Here is a 16,969-nt window from a genome sequence, read left to right on the forward strand (position 1 = left end):
ACAGGCACAATCTCTCCACGGAGCTAGCTTTTATAATGAATGAAAGAAATCTTCGCTTCTGCAAAAATGTTTGTCTTCTTTTGTGTGTGTGTGTGTGTGTGTGTGTGTGAGGATGTGCGTGTTTGTTTAATAAAAAATATGATGTCTGTTTGGATTATATCTTGATGTTTTCTGCTAAATCTGTGAATCCAAACAGTAGAGAATGGAAATATCTAGATGCTTTGTAAACATCTGGTGAAAGTGTCTGCTCATAAAGTGATAAAATGAGAAAGAATGTTTATTTGTTTTTTGTTTTTTTTGTTTATTTAGGCAGCATCCAGTTCCATAATATTTTACATACAGTCATAGCCAATGTAGAAGTCTCCCATTATCCATCTATCCTGCATAATTAGCCACTGCAATTCTTTAACACTGCGACACAAAAACCCCTGTCTCTCAGTCAGCTGAGGGACAAAATATTTCTACCATCTGTACCGTCTGGTGGCTGAAGTGAGAGCATGCAAACCTACTGTTTATTAATTGCCTGCTCTCTTGCACACGTGCCACTCAACCATCTAATCGCACCAAAGAGTCATATACTGTATCTCTAAGTTATCGTTGGCTATTTAAGCTGAGCTGAGGCAATCATATCCATCACAATCAGGGCGGATATTTATCAAGTGCAGGCTTAAATCCCTTGTGTCACTCAGGTAATGACGAATGGAAATGGAATAGGTATCAAGATGTAATTTCTTCACATGTACTATAATCAAGGCCCTTTTTTGTCTTATAGTAAAGAAAAGGAATAAAGGGTTGGAAATCAATCAATTATGAGAAAATGTTACATTTGGTCACACAAAGGCATAACACATAAGGAAGACTGAGTATTTAATCCTTGCATTTTTCTTGCCTCTTTAATCATAATAAATTGTGTAGCATCTTCAAACCATGATCATGCCGTATCAATCAAACAAGGGAGACATTCTTATTCTTGTGCATTGCAGTCTCTCAGTCAGTTTGTGAAGGTTGTTACACAAAGTCAAAGCAAAGCTGCCTGTAGTTTCCAAACTTAGAAAAGAAAAAAACAGGTTTTAGTTGGTGAAAAGGCAAGCTTGTTGTTAGGTATGTCCTAATTTTACTCTAGGTATGCAGCAGGTAAATGCAAGATAACTCTCCAAGGTATATACTGTGGTTAAAAGAAACTCAAATCTCTGTTTAGACACCTGGAGGTCAGAAGATTTAAGCACTCTATTATGATAATGTAGTTGATGCTATTGAACAGACCTAAGACCAAATTCACAACTCCCTTCCTGAATACCAAAACCTCAGTCTATAAATAACAAAACAGTACCAAGGCCATCGCCCACCACCTTTCTCATTGTTGCAAATAAACAAACTCAAATCTCAAGCCCAAACTCAAATCATGGATGATGTTTCACTTCTCTACATTTCTTTTACATAAACTGTGATTACCAGTTGTGGACCGGCTGCCATTGCAATTCAAATGCCTTTGTCACTGTGTTCATCTTAACTTCTTATTGCCTTCCCATGGTTATTGTTAATCTGTTTGCTCGCCGGCTTCTGAATTTTGCTGAGTAGGCTTTACCAGGCCGGCTGTGTCGGTTGTCATTTAGGCTGCAGTCTGATTGTGTATTTGTTTGGTTACAACAGTATTTCTGTTGCATAGTCATGCTATTTCTGTTCTGCTGAGTGCAACATCAGCAGGAGCCCAGTCTGGTACAGGCGTCATCTCTTTGCTATAGCTGATTTTCTGTTAATGTTTGTTTTGCTTGTCTTCTTTTACAGCACTTGGGTGAAAAAAACTCCTATACAAATAAAGTTACAATTATAATTCCTTCATATACTGTACCTAAAGCATTTTAGTTATAACTGGTATTGTGATTTAAAAAAAAAAAAGAAACATCCTTCATTGAGTGCATATCTTCATGAAAAACTTCATTTAATTCCCTTTGGCAACATACTTAAATGGCTGACAGTTATGCCCTCTTAGTTTTGGCTGTTATTGCAGTGTACTTCAAATATATTTTCTTCAGCGATCACCCCTATTTCAATACAATAATTCTAATCAACACAATGCATAATCTGACTTAAGTATTCATTTGTGGTAGCTGACAATAGACATATACGAATGCCATTGTAATGTACCGTCCACAAATGTCTCTTTTTGTTTTGACAGTATTATTTCCATAACTCCAAAACATAGGTTGTGTATCAAATGTCAGTAAGCATAATGGCAGACTTTCTATCAAGGGAGTGCATGACTTGGTCTTGGAGTCTTCTCAATTCTTGTGGTTCCCTGGCATGTTGGTCATCTGGATGTTGTCCATTTGGAGTGCGGGGTTGTAATAGGCTGAACCACCATAGTTCAAGTCCAAAGGCTCGCTGTTGTCTAATCTGAGAACTAGAGATTAGACATGTCAACATTTAACGTACTATACAGCTCTTCATTTACATGCCTTATTATGCCCCTGTGGTACATGGGAATATACTGTATGTTCCATTCCACTCTTATAGTTGTCAGTGACATGTAGACATTGTGACGGACCCTGCATTCAGTTGGTGGTGGATTTACAGTCTGAACAAGTTTCCAAATACATGAACACCTCATTATGTCAGATGATCAAGTCAGAGAAATCAGGGTTGTAGATGCAGCATGAATTGGCCGAGTTGTGACGTAATCGCTCTTTCGAACAAGGCTGAATTTCATACAATAAAACCGAAAATGAACCACAAGTATAAGACATGGATATTCCTTGATAACTGTAGTGCTACAGCATTCAATTTCCTGTGGTATTTGCATGCGTAACCGCCTGAAATAGCCGGAGATTGCTTGCTAGCTAGGCTATCGCTAGCTCGATTGCTAACGTTAGCCTAGAACAGTGGTTCTCAACGTGTTGTCCGGGGACCTTGAGGGGGTTCCAGGGGGTCCCCAGCAAATTGATGAATTGTTAAACTTCTCCATTATTTAATTTGCAAGAAGTTAACACAATGAGATAATGTAGAATAATGACTGTTTTGATCATAGTTTCACTGTTTTCTATAGATAGTCATGGAATTCTGGACAAAATTGTTATCTAACAAAAAAATATTTTCAGATTTGGGTCCGTGGCCCTAATGTGGACTAAATTAAGGGTCTGTGATATGAAAAAGGTTGAGAATCACTGGCCTAGAAGGCTGGCAGTGTGTGTAAACAGTTGAGGAAACGTTTTTCGATCATAAAGCACATGAACGCGAATTACTCGGATGGCCAAGTTGTGATGTACTCCAAACTCAGAGAAAAGTACGATTCGACATCACTTGAATGCAAGGTAACTGCTTGACTATAATCTTGGACTTGGACTTGGAAAATCCACCCTAAAACACTTTAAAACACAGCTCTTGGAGATGTACTTTGCATTTCTGGGTCCATTTTGTTGTTTGGTGGTGTATTTTTCTTATTCCCATGTTTAACTAGCCATAGACTAACATAGGCAGCATGACACCTCATTGAGACATTTCCAGCTAAGCTACAGTGGATGCAGTTTTAAAGGAGAAATGTTTTCAACTATCTAAAACATCAATGGTAAACGGCAGGTTTTGGTGTCAGTCAGAATCAAAGAGCAAGGGCTTCTTTGAAGATTCATCAATCATACAGGGAGAAATCAATCGTAGAAGAGGCAGAGATACCAATTTATCCACTGACAGTAGCCTCAATACCAGAATGCTTCAGCCACAAGACATGGTGTGTTTTGGTTAAAGGGCGTGTCTCACTTTTTCTCGACTGGAAAAACACGCTTTCTTGTTTTTACTGTGTCATCGCTTGCTCTCTCCACCTACACATATTGAATGCAACGCGTTCACGCCCGTTCTCTTGTTAAAAGTCAATTTGAAAAATGTAGGAAAGCTGAAGTAGACGTAGACGAGACAGATTGAGGCAAAGTGGCTGCACCAAAAATGTAAAATACAACACTTAATCACAAAACAACTCCTGGAATGCATTGGACATCACAGATTTGATATATCTCACAGTGTCTGAGGGTGGAATTTTCCTTTAAAATGTGCACAAAGATCTTCATTATGCACTTGATAGCCAGGTGTGTTAGTAGGAAGTCATTTACCTGGGTCTGAGGAGAACTCCTCCACCAGCTTCCTGTGGGAGAAGTCCTTCTGGTTTTTCTTCTTCAGAATGACGTACACCACCAGTCCCACACAAGCCACAGCCACTGCCGTTCCCAGGATGGCACCCCACGCTTCATTCCTTTTATTACTCTGGAGATCTGATGCAAAACCTTTAGCGGGGGGGAAACAAAGACTAATAAATAATTTGTCAACAACAAATTTATTGATATCAACTGCTCTCTCTCTGTAAAGGTTAATTTCCAGATAATTATCAGTGCAATGTGTTTTGGAAATTATGTTTACAGTGGGTGCTCTCTCTGTAGATACAACTCAATTAGACAGCTGTACAGTTTTGTTTGTCTAATTTACACTGGGATAATTAATGCAATTAACATGCCAAAAGACATGATAATTTCATGGAGACATTTGAATGTTTTTGCACAGCAGATTGTATTCATCAACTAAATGGGGTTAAATGTAGTATTCAAAGAACATGCACGGCAAGATAACTAATATTTCAACATTAGCTCCTGTTGTATGATGCTACATTCAGCTTAATGTGCAAGCTTTGAGTGACGTGACTTATTCGTTTTCTGCTGGATGACTGATATATTCCCCTTCCTTACAAATAAATCTGGCATAGAGCAAATCAAATTGCCTGCATACATACTAAATTAACATCTGTGGTATCACATATTGACACATGTGAAATACACACATGGAGGCGGAGTCAAAGTTGAAATGTGTGTGTCATCTCAAAGGGCGTCCTTACACTAAAACCTGCTATCACGATAGACTTAAGGTGAGGTGCTGTGGAAGGGATGAGCCAAATACCAACATGCTGAGCAACATTCAACAACATTCAATGTTTACTTTCAGTGTTATCAATGTTTACTATCAAAGTTTACACCATTTACATTGCAAAGTGGAATTGTTAAAATATTTTTTTATGTAAATTTTGCAAAAACTTGTAGAGAACATAGTTGGGTGCTCTGCCAAAAGCTTATGTATGCTTCTTACTGATGTTGCTGCTGATATCTGGCTGTTGTCAGAATGCATAATTGTCTTTTTTATTGCAAAGCACCGCCTACACAGTTTTTTTTCACAGACTTTACAGATTATAAAAACTTGGTTAAATATCCTATGTATGATGCTCTGATGAAGGCTTATTTGCTGAGATGTGTTAGCCTGATTAATTGAGGTTAAGTCTTATACTTCGGTAACACTTTATAATAACCATCATTAATAAATGGTAAATTGATAGTTAATTAAACTTTAGTTAATAGTTATTTACTGTTAACAAACAATGAAATGATCATTAATAATGTTTACTAATTATTAGTAATGCTATAATTTATGTTATTTTATCATTAGTTTGTGTAATATAAAATCATTTGTTTATAAATTATATATTGTATCGTAGCTGATAAGAGACGGTAAAAAGGGTAAAAAGCTATGATACAATATATAATTTATAAACAAATGATTTTATATTACACAAACGAATGATAAAATAACATAAATTATAGCATTACTAATAATTAGTAATGATCATTTCATTGTTTGTTAACAGTAAAATAACTATTAACTAAAGTTTAATTAACTATCAATTTACCATTTATTAATGATGGTTATTATAAAGTGTTACCTATACTTCTTATATTTCTTTAATACGTTTTATGGAGTGCCATCACTCCCATGCTTTCCTCATGGACATGTATTGTATGATTTAGCAAAACGCATACAAATATAGCTAGACGAATGTGAGCCGGCACTAACACACCCCATGTTCACCTGAGCACAATCCACTGGGTTTTTGTTCAGTGTTACACACAAGCTGTGCCTGTCATGGTAAACTGTGAAGGTGTTTTGCCTTTCTGTAATGTCTGCTGTTCCCCATACTGTTTTTCTACAGTTTATTGCCCTCATCTGTTAGTGTTACATCCCGCTGTCACATCTGTCCATGTAAAGCGAGTTTTCTTTTAATCCTAACACCATGCCGCCCCTCACAAGGCCTTTTCTTCTTGCCAGGTTCTTAATAGTGAGCTAGTCCGCATATTCTCCACAGGGAATGTACCTTTCCAAGCTGTAAATAAGCTTCATAGACTTCATAGACCAGTTAAACAAAGGAAGGAAGGATAGATAGATAGATAGATAGATAGATAGATAGTAGAGTTCCTACTATAATTACTGACTTTGCTTATTCTTTATTGTACTATATTCATATGTATTGTACCCTCATTTATCCTGTACTGTTGTAATATGCTTTGGCAAAACTCAATAATACTTGATTCATGGCAGTTAAGCTTTCTCTGAATCTGAATCAGACAGACAGATAGATTGTATGTAGAGTTCCTACAATTACTGAATTTGCCTGTTCTTTAATGTATTGTATTCATCTGTATTGTATCTTATTTTATCCTGTACTATTGTACTATGCTTTGGTAACACTCAGTACAACTTGATTCATGCCGATAAAGCTTTCTCTGAACCTCAATCTGAATCTGATAGAGAGATACAGATATAGATACAGAGATAGTCACAGAGATAGACGGACAGATTACATAATATATAACAAATAAGCTACAGACACTTGCACCGCATATCACAAGCAGCCTTTTCAAGTCCTATCGGCCTGATCTTGTGGTAGACACCATAGCGTAGTCTCACGCCCCTGCACCGCGGCAGCAGAAGCAGCTTTGACCTCAGTCCCTGACCGCCTCTTTCAGGGTGTTTGACTAAAACAGGGTTTCATTGTCCTGCTGAGAAGGTGGCTGTAATAGACCCCTTCACTCATTACGGGCACATCGATAGCACCTGAAATCCAATCCAACCTTGTCCATTGAAAGAAGGGGCGTTTGTGCTCCGGCAATGGGAAAATAGATGCAGGCAAATGTGGGTCAGGGAAAGAGCAGAATAAAGCAATGTTTAAAATAAGCAACAGTGATGTAACGGAAGTGTCTTTGAGCGATGGGTGTAATGTTACATTCAAACTAGGCTTCAACAGCTTTTCGCGTTATTTAACCTTATTGCTGATGCATTCATTGGTAATGTTATCAAACCAAACCGCTATAACAGAAGCCGGTAAGGAGGTCATGAAATTTCACACAAACACACACAGCAGTTTCCAGCAGTTCCCCGGACACAATATGTGCACCAGATACTGTGACACCTGAAACTGCAGCCGTACCTCTTTCTGAGTTGCCCCCTGAGGCTGCACCTTTGTCTGTCATGTTAGCCTCTTCAGCTGTGCTAGGAGCAATGGTAGTCATAGTCGCAGGGATCATTTCTGTAGTCTCAGAGGGGAAGTCCATTGTAGATGAAGGTGTGGCAGAAGCCTCGTTTATCTCTGGTACTTCTGTGGCTGTAACATTGGTGGTATTTTCTGCGTTATTGGTCGGCCACGTATCTGTCTCTGGAGTGGATTCTTGTGTATCGTTGCTTTCTGGTGCTAAGGTCGTCTCGTGTAAATCAGTGTTGTTAGTGAGGTCTGGAAAGCTGGTGGAATTTTGTGTGACTGGATGAGCGAGGGATGAGTTTTGAAGAGCCGTTGTTGAATCCTTATTTTCCTCTTTTGCTCCTGTTACATTGACTTGGCCTGCCCGTGAGGGAGCTGTTGTTGGAGCAGTAGAATTGCCAGAAACTGCAGTTTCTGGCAATTCAGGTTGCTTGGTTGTATTGTTGGGAAAAATGGGAATCATGGTGGCAGTGACAATGGTCACATCATTAGAGGTTTCATTAGCATCCTTGTGTTGATCAGCCATGTCCCCGTCTTCTCCACTAGCGATTGACATGGAGCCGTATGGAATCCTAGCAACATTATCATCGCTTGATACCATGCCAGCCCCATCTATATCCTCATCTTCAACTGCAGTGTTTTGGCTTCCAACCCTATTTCTGACTGGTTCACGGAGCCAACTTTTATCAATTGTGCGCCCTGGAGAGTCAGTTGATTCCAGGAGCAGTGCCATGTGAAAAGCTTGGACAAGCAGAAGGAAGCCTGCTGTGATTTTTAAATACAGTTCCATTTCCCCCCGTTCGTCTTGCTCTGAAAAGCAAGAAAGAACATAAAACATGATTTCATTTCTTGAGATAAATCTAATGAATTGCCTGTTTCAAAGAGCCAAACATTGGGTACAGGTCCAGATTCACAATGTAACAAATGTGACAGCAACCTGGATGTGTATGAGCTCACTAAACAACATATTATCCTAATGGAGTCCTGTGTTACATACTGTATATAGTATGTTAAAATAACCTGAAATAAGCTCAAGGCAACTAACTAAGTTGAGATGTAGCAAATGCATTAGCAGAATCTCTTCATTTGCCAAGGACAATAGATGTACATAATTTGTCTAGGTGACACTGATGCGGAGACACAGCAACACTAGGCCCATGGTAACAGTTTCATAATATAATTATATGGAATAAAACTACAAGCCCTCTTTATGTAATTTTGAGCCAATAGCAAATGAAAAATGTGATTGTCTTTTATACTACGTCCACAACCAGTGTTTTTGATCTTTTTACAAAAAGATCAAAACAGTTTTAAATGTATTTAAAGCTATGAAAGTTTTTCTAATGTTTGCAAATATCAAGCTGAAATAGATAAATAGTGCTTTCAGTTGCGATAGGAGGGGAAAGTTACAGAACCTTTATTTTGCATTTCTATGCCAATCCTCTTCTCTATCCATAATGACTTAAACAAAGATTGTGGCTTTAACACCATTACCCAAGTGAGTGCTTGCCCTCCTCCACTCTCTGCCTACTGTTGCACCCTGACCCCGCCTCATCCACACACACACACACACACACCTTCTCTCAGTGACTGAGGAGCAGTGTTGGAAAAGCTACTTTGGAAGTATAGTTTTACAAGCTACCACTTACTTCACACTGGAAGAAAGTGAACCACAGCCAAGCTGCCCTCAAGAGAAAATATATTTTTCTCAACTAAAGTTACTTTGAAAAAGAAGCACAAACTACTTTGTAAAAAAAAATAGCATATCTACATCTGCAATGCCATATAATACAAAATCACATGCCTGCAAAAATACCACTGATAAGGATGATAACAAAACTTTTATTTTATTTGAAATAAAGAGCGAGTAATGTTCACAGTGTTTATAACGCCCACACTCTGACAGATGCCTGACAGAAACTAGAGTCAGCAAATTTTGGGTAAAAAAAAAGAAGAAGCAATTCCCTGCTTTTCTTTTACACCCAAAATAGATGGTAGCTAGTTGCTGTAGTTAACTATACCTCATAATGACAAAAAAGTAATTAAAAACACTTAAATTGAATTGAAAAACGCTATAATTGAATTTAGTTTAACGACCACCAAGCTACTTCAAATTTATGTTAAACTACTACTTTAATTATGTGTAATGAAATTGCTGAGGAGTCTGTTTACAGCCTGCTTAGGAGATAGACCATCAGGAAGGAGGTGTGTGTGTGTGTGTGTGTGTGTGTGTGTGTGTGTGTGTTCACCACAATCTTACAAACCCTCCCTGACCACATGCAAAGACCCCATCTGCATCAAGATATCCGCCATTGTTCCCATTCCTCAGAGGAACGAGCTCAGCTGCCTTAATGACTACAGGACACCAGTCGTAATGAAGATCCTTGAACAACTGGTCCTGTCCCGTCTCAAATCTCTCACCGACTCACTCGTGTTTGCCTACAGAGTGAACAGCTCAGTTGACAGTGCAGCGAACATGGGCCTATGTCCTGCAAAACAACATCCCTGGCTGCTACATTAGGATCCTGTTGGTGGTCTTCAGCTCAGCATTCAATGCAATCATCCCTGCACCCTTACACAGCAAGCTATCACAGTCCGACGCAGCCCCGACACAATTTCCAATGGGATCAGTGACTTTCTGACAGGTGGGAAACAGTGTGCGTGAATGTGCACAGGTGCCTCGTGAGCTATGTGCTCTCCCCTCTGCTCCACTCCTGTACACAAATGACTGCAGCTCCAGTTATCCCTTACTGGGCATACTGTGACAGATTGTGTGCGATGCGAGAGCCTCTGATTGCATCTATGTAGCGGCCTGCAGCTACAGGCAGGCAAATCAGGTATTTCTTGGTATGGCTTGTCATAATATTACATTGTTTCAACAAGTTAACGTAGCTTGCTGGCACAGCGCTAATTAGGTAGCATTAATTGAATATAAACAGTAAACGATTATTTTCAAGCTTATAATCGACCACAGTGATGGATGCTCCATGGATTCTCCAAGCATCGTTTTTATTCCTGTAGTCTTTCAAACTAGAGAACTGGGAAGCTTTGAAGCTGTAATCAACTTCTCACCCATTTTGCATTTTCCAGGCAGAACTATTGTCCATGAAATTAAATCACAACAGTAGGAAAACGAGGAAGTTCGCAAATCGGATTAGCTGTCGAAAAGTTCAGCCACGGTCAACTTTTCTCAGACAACAAGCTCTTTGACCGTCCACTCGTCGGCCGAGTTTCCCTGGTCACTCAGCTCTACAGGAAGTGAATAGACTACTGGTGACTTGTTGATCATGTTGCTTGCAGTTTGAGCACATGGTTGGTCAAGCTGTGCAGGTTTGCTGATGATACCATACTAATGAGCATCATCAAGGAAAATGATGAGTCCATCTACTAGGGAAGTGGCCCAGCTGGTCATGGTGCAGTGTCAACAATCTTGAGCTTAATGCCCTCAGATGAGTGAAAATAAATAAATTTGGGAATTACCACCTCCAACACCCTCAAATAGGATAATAATAACAGTGTCAGAAATTCATTTTTTGGTTCATATGCCAATGGCTGGTTAACTACAAAGATTTAAAATAGGCAATATACGTTTTTCATAGAAATATGTCCTGCTTCCAATGCTGTTTTGGGTGTAGAATGAGGTACTGTGTTAATTTAAAACTTGTTCAGTCACGTATACAATGGATCAAGTTTGTTAGCTTATGATTTCTCATGAAATTTAACACAATTCAAATTTTGCCTGCTCCTAACACACACTCTGTTGATATTAATCCTCAAGTAATGTTTGGCAAATGTAGAGCCAGTGTAACAGGCAGCCAATCAGAGCTTTGATGTGGTCAGGCAGAGTGTACAGTGGTCAGCAGGGACAAAGTTTGAGAATAGTGAGAGACAAAAGACCTTGTATAACCGAGGCATTCAAATGTTATCGTCTGAGAAAGTTACCAGCCACTGTATCAGGTGACCCTTATTGATTTGGGACAAAGACAAATCTTACCAGTATTTGCTGCTTGGTAAGTGTTCATTTCAGACCTTGGATAACAACGTATGACAACTTAAGGAAGTAAGCTCATGAGTGGATGTTTTTCCTGCCTCAACTAAGCAAGCACAACGCCTCACAGCCTTTCCCGGTACAAAACAATACCCTCACATCCTCCATCGCATTGTGCATCAACATGTGGTGCAACTCCTGTCTCCCCCCCGCTCTACGTAAATGCAGCAGCACACCGCCGGCCCTGCTGAGAGGATAGTTGGCTGTCAGCTTCCCACCGGCGAGGCTCCGCATCGACCGAAGGGAACGGGCAGGGCGGCTCGCCTCCGACCCTGCCCACTCACACACCCGCCAGTTCAAAACTGCTCTCCCACTGGAAGAGGGTGCCGGTGTGTCAGAGCCCGCACAACCCATCACCTCAACAGCTTCTCTCAACGGCTGTTTCTGTCCTCAATCAGCCCTCATAAGTCACACACACACACACACACACACTCTGAACCCTGAATGCACTGAACGCTGTCTGAACCCACACACAGACTCTGAGTAGCTTGACATTCCTGCTATAAATCGCCCTACTCATTCAAAGTTCAGTCCAGTCCGGTGCTATTTATCAACCCGATAACCATAGTATTATTGTCATTGATATTGATAATTATGTTGTTGCACTGTTTACTGCATCTTACAACCTCAGTAGAATATCTCATGCTAGTCTATGATACACAGGACTTCTGCTCTACTTGACAATACTACTAACATTTGAATTTACATTAACATTGAGTGTATATACCTGTATGATAACTGTATGTCTTGCGCTGTCTAGGCGCACTTTATGTGAGCTTCTGTACATCCTTGTGCTATATGTTTCACTCTGTAATGTGTAACTATGTTGTTGTGATGTGTCGGCACCAAATGACAAAGTCCTTTTACATTCACATAGACAATAAAAGCAATTCTGACTGTGACAATCTATTTCCAATCTTTCATAGAAGCTATCTTTTGTAAATTGGTGAGAAAGTAATTGCCAGGTGTTGTCATTTACATTTTGAACAACATGAACGAGGTAAAGCTAAAAAAAAAAATGTAAATGGTAACACATTTTTTTTAGCTTTAACTTGTTCATGTTGCCAAATATGACACTGATCCTTTACACTATCATTCCTCTTTTGCTCTAATTTGTTTTCCTAAGAGAAAATATAAAGAATTCAAATCTGATTACTTTTTAAGCATTTAGGCAAAAGGATTTACACAAAATTCATCCATCCAATATACAGACACTTCCTAAGACGGGAAACAAAACAGAAAGCCTAGCACAGTTAATACTCACCTTATTCTTGGGCTAAACCAGATGAGAACAGGTGTACAGGCAATGAAATCTCTTCACTAAGCAGCTAACGTATGAGAGTGAATCAACAATAGGCCCGGGGAGAGAGGGAGGAGGGCCACAGCGTGGCATTCAGGGAACAACTAGGAACCTGCTCAACCTGCTTCTACACCTGCCAGCAATAGCAGCACAACCTGACTTCCATCCAATTCTTCACTGTTAAAGGCCACACTGGACGAGGATGAATATGATTTAGTGGACGAGGAAAAGAGGATCAGGCTGTGGGTTTTGGGGGATGTTAATTTGTTACGCCATGCAATGCCATTTCCCTATGTAAATGACTTGATTCTGTTGTGGTTGCCACGTTTCCAGGTTGCCAGGTTAGATCTGTGAATTCCCCTAGTGGGCGGAGCCTCTGGCCACAGGTCCTCAGAGCTTTTTTCGTTGTGGCATTGGAATGGCTGCTGTCGTCATAGCAACAGAAAAGAGGCAGGCAAGCTCAGATTTCATCCATGCCTTTGTCTCTGGTCTATATCAGGCTACCGGTGACGTGTGGCTATGTGAACTCACAGGTGCCGTGCGTCATGAGTCAGTATTGTATTTGTATTATTCTGCCGTCAAGTGAGCCATGTGACGCTGAATTCATTAGAGTGGACCAGTGAGCCGGCTGAAGTGGCACTCATAGCTTGTGATGACGAGGTAAGAATAACTTAAGGAGTGGTCGTCCTTAGTTTTTCGAATGGACCTAAAAAGTGCTTCATATGTTTCAAAACTGAAGCCCATTCACAACAAAATTGAACATACATGCATGTGAGCATTCCGTTTTCCAGCTGACATAAACACACACACACACACACACACACAAACCAACAAAATAGAATAGAATAGAATAGAATAGAACTTTATTGTCCACCGCAGTGGAAATTTGCCTTTGGCTTCACAGGTTGGTTACAATGTGACACGATACAATAAATAAAATACAATTCAAAACAACACACAAAAACAATAGGAGTTAGGAGTTCAGTAAGGTGATACATAACACACTCATACACACACAAGCACACAACAATGTTGAGAACATATGTCCATTAATGATATTTTACATGTTTATTAATGATATTTCTTTGGGCTTCAAGCTGTTGAACGACTAAGAAGATCAGTCTTGAGCTAGCTTGAGGTTTTCCTTAATTCCATCAAAAACAATTTTATGCATATTATTGCATAATAACCAAAAACATTCACGTGTATTTGCAAATGGGCCCTAGTGTGCGGAGAACATATGGTGCTGCTCCGTTTGTAAACTCGATCTATTGACATTTAAAATACTGCAGCGAAGGTATCATTGTTACGAGGTCAGCTGCAGATACTGGCATGAAATGTTCATTCACGGTTGCTGAACAGTGGCGCACTGTTCCAAGTTCCCCACAAACAGCTTGTTGATTGCACCTCACGTGGCTCGCCAATGTGTTGAAGCTAATGCGATCATGTAGCGGATATCTAGCCACACCAGGGGGATGGGAATAATAAAAATGTATAAATCTTGCATCAAACTTTTGTGCAAAATAGTAAACAAAAGGTACGGAAAAGCAAAAAAAAAAGACGGGGTACTTTGAAACCTGATTAATAATTTGTACTGCTTGACAAAGAGTTTGATAACAGCTACAAGGCACATTCATGAATACTGATTCAAGTCTTATGTTAACTTTCATGCAGTGCTCATGTACAATTTACATCATTTGTGATAGTGATGGAATGCTGTGTTTATTGCGATGTGTGTATTTATATTAGGCAAAATCTATCAAAATGATACTCACCCTTGCAATCACCACTTCTGTAACTGTCAGGAAGGTGTGTTTTTTGCAGACACACCAGCCCTCTCTATTATCCACTTTTCCATTAAGTAGGCTTCATCTTCTCCTCTGGACCTGAACTGAGGGGGCACATCCAGCTAGACTAGAGTTGGAGCTCTCAGCATTCAAACAGCAAAGCGTTACCGATGTGCAAAAACTCATAAAGGAGAATACATCGGTTCAACCGAGAGAAGACAAAGAGCTGATTATTGAATTTTTTTTATTCTAAAACACTGAAACAGGAAGAACTCAACCTTGTCTTCATCAAAGACTCGCAGGGAGTCTGTTGTGCTTTAAATCCCTGGGAGCAAAATTGATTTAAAAAAGAAAATTTAAGAAGAAGAATACCAATACTGTTTCCAAAATGAAGGTTTTATTTTTCAAATGATTTCAAATATCTAATTTAATAGTCAGCATTAGTTGAGTAGTTGAGACTTTGGCACATGTTTTATTTAAGTATGATGGCCAGCCTTGTCTGCATTTGAAGGGTTGAGCAGTGAATCAGAAGAACTGAATCAGTAAAGCGATCAATACAATGTTAGAGAGCCATCATTTGACGTCAGTACCAAGTTGAAGGTAAAGATAAGCGTACAAATGATTATGCAGTTCACTGTTTGTTTTTGCGAGACACTAAAATGATGGTGGAGAAATAATTCCCACCGTTTTCGTTCATTCATTCGTGTATTAATTTGGACCCCCGAAAGACTAGCGGCTGCTGAGGCGCCATCTAATGGGGATCTTAATAAAGAATAAACTATTCATTCAACCATCCATCCATTCATTCTTTCTTGCATTCATTCATTCTGTTTGAATGAATTCTGTTTGATGCCGAATGGCAAAATGAAGTGTGCGACGGGCCGGAGAACAGCACACACAGCACACGCATAATCACTACATGCACTAAATGAAACTCTGATAGATTATCTGTACTGAAATACCAGATACCAAGAAATTACTATGTGAAAAATATAGTTGAAATGGCATTAAATGAGTGTGAAGTCTCCCTTTTGCATAAATTGGTATGACTTGTGTTAGATATGCTCTTTTGGGCCTGAGAAATGATTTCCTAATTCATGATTAATAATTCAGCAATATTAAGATATGCTCACAAAGGTATCTCTATCTCTGAGATATCCGCAGAGGTTTTAGGACAGTGAGGAAATATTAAATCCAGTATGTGGACATGGGCAAGCTGTTTCAGGGATCTGAGTAGTGCACGCATACATTTAGGATGCGAACATTTAAGATTGTGCATGATTATAGACACAGACAGGATGAGAAACAGGCCACATTGTAGTTTAGTGATCAAGATATCTTCACAAGACACATTGTTTCCATGTTTTTATGAGCAGGTGAAAGCTGTTTCAGTATGCTTTTGGTTCTTTGTGTAGAATAAAAATCTTTTTTTTTTCTTTTTTTTTTTACAGTACGAGTTCCAACAGTTAATCTCTCAGATGCTCAGGATACACATTTGGTTTTGATGAGTGTTTTCTCATTATGGTAAGGATTCTGTGGTTCAGTCTGAACAGAAGCACTTTGGCAGTGCTCTTTGGAGAGCCATAATGGACAACCCCAAAATATGCTTGCTTTTGCTTATTTCCTCAGTTGACCATAAAAAGCACATAACTTTTACCAAGTCAAATCCTGTGTGTTTCTTTGGGAGGTTTTAATGGTATTTTGAATCAGAGTCAGTGAAACTCAAATTTACCTGTAAATTGCCCCTGGAAGAACACAGTACCCCTTTGAGGAAACAGTATGTAATCACACTTAAGGTGAGATCCATTTTATAATGCAGTCATAACACCTGAATAAGTTTCATAACAGCTAAATGGCACTTTAATGCATACTGATTCGATTCTGAAGTTGGCTTTCCTGATGTGTCCATGCTATTTGTCATGGAATAGCAGTAGAACAATTTATTGAGCAAAGATTAAAAAAAAACAACAACTCCTTAACTGAAAACCTGCCCTCAGGTTATATAAAAATGTATGTTGTGAAGCTGTTCAGACATTGTACACTGGTTGTTACTCTATATGCTGCAGCCCTTTATCTACCTTTCTTTGTCCTGTGAGCCTTCCCTCTGACTTGATTACAGTCTATGTTCAACCGATAAGCTACTGCAAGCTCACAAAAAAAGTATTAGTGATACCCTCTTACAGTAGCTGGCGTGTGTGTGTGTGTGTGTGTGTGTGTGTGTGTGTGTGTGTGTGTGTGTGTGTGTGTGTGTGTGTGTGTGTGTGTTTGTGCGTGTGCGTGTGTGCGCACGTGTCTGAAAACACATTTCTGTGGGTCTGGGGAGGACGCTTCAGTGTCAGAGGTGAATTATCTTCTTCAGGTCCGTGTCTGTTGGCAACCAGTGAGACCCAGAGGCAGGAGAGACAGCTCAGTGACTCTGCCTCCATTCCTGATGTTTAACCCTTCGATACATCACAGTCTGAAATGCATTATTCTTTAGCCTTGCTTGGCATTTCATA

General features: G+C 39.5%; 1 protein-coding gene across 1 annotated transcript; it reads right to left on the reverse strand.

The window, feature by feature from the left end:
• Positions 1–290: 290 nt before the first annotated feature.
• Positions 291–12,726, reverse strand: LOC139643826 (mucin-15). Its single transcript, XM_071519100.1, has 4 exons — positions 12,649–12,726; positions 7,289–8,146; positions 4,098–4,268; positions 291–2,401 (listed from the first exon to the last, which is right to left on the reverse strand). The coding sequence occupies exons 2-4, from the start codon at positions 8,124–8,126 to the stop codon at positions 2,280–2,282; spliced, it is 1,131 nt and encodes a 376-aa protein (XP_071375201.1). The 5' UTR covers positions 8,127–8,146; positions 12,649–12,726; the 3' UTR covers positions 291–2,279.
• Positions 12,727–16,969: the final 4,243 nt, after the last annotated feature.

This window comes from Centroberyx affinis, unplaced genomic scaffold, assembly GCF_046629955.1.
Source record: "Centroberyx affinis isolate AG114_WGS23_722 - 3 ecotype Tasmania unplaced genomic scaffold, CSIRO-AGI_Caff_v1 ptg000657l_1, whole genome shotgun sequence".
Classification (NCBI taxonomy): domain Eukaryota; kingdom Metazoa; phylum Chordata; class Actinopteri; order Beryciformes; family Berycidae; genus Centroberyx; species Centroberyx affinis.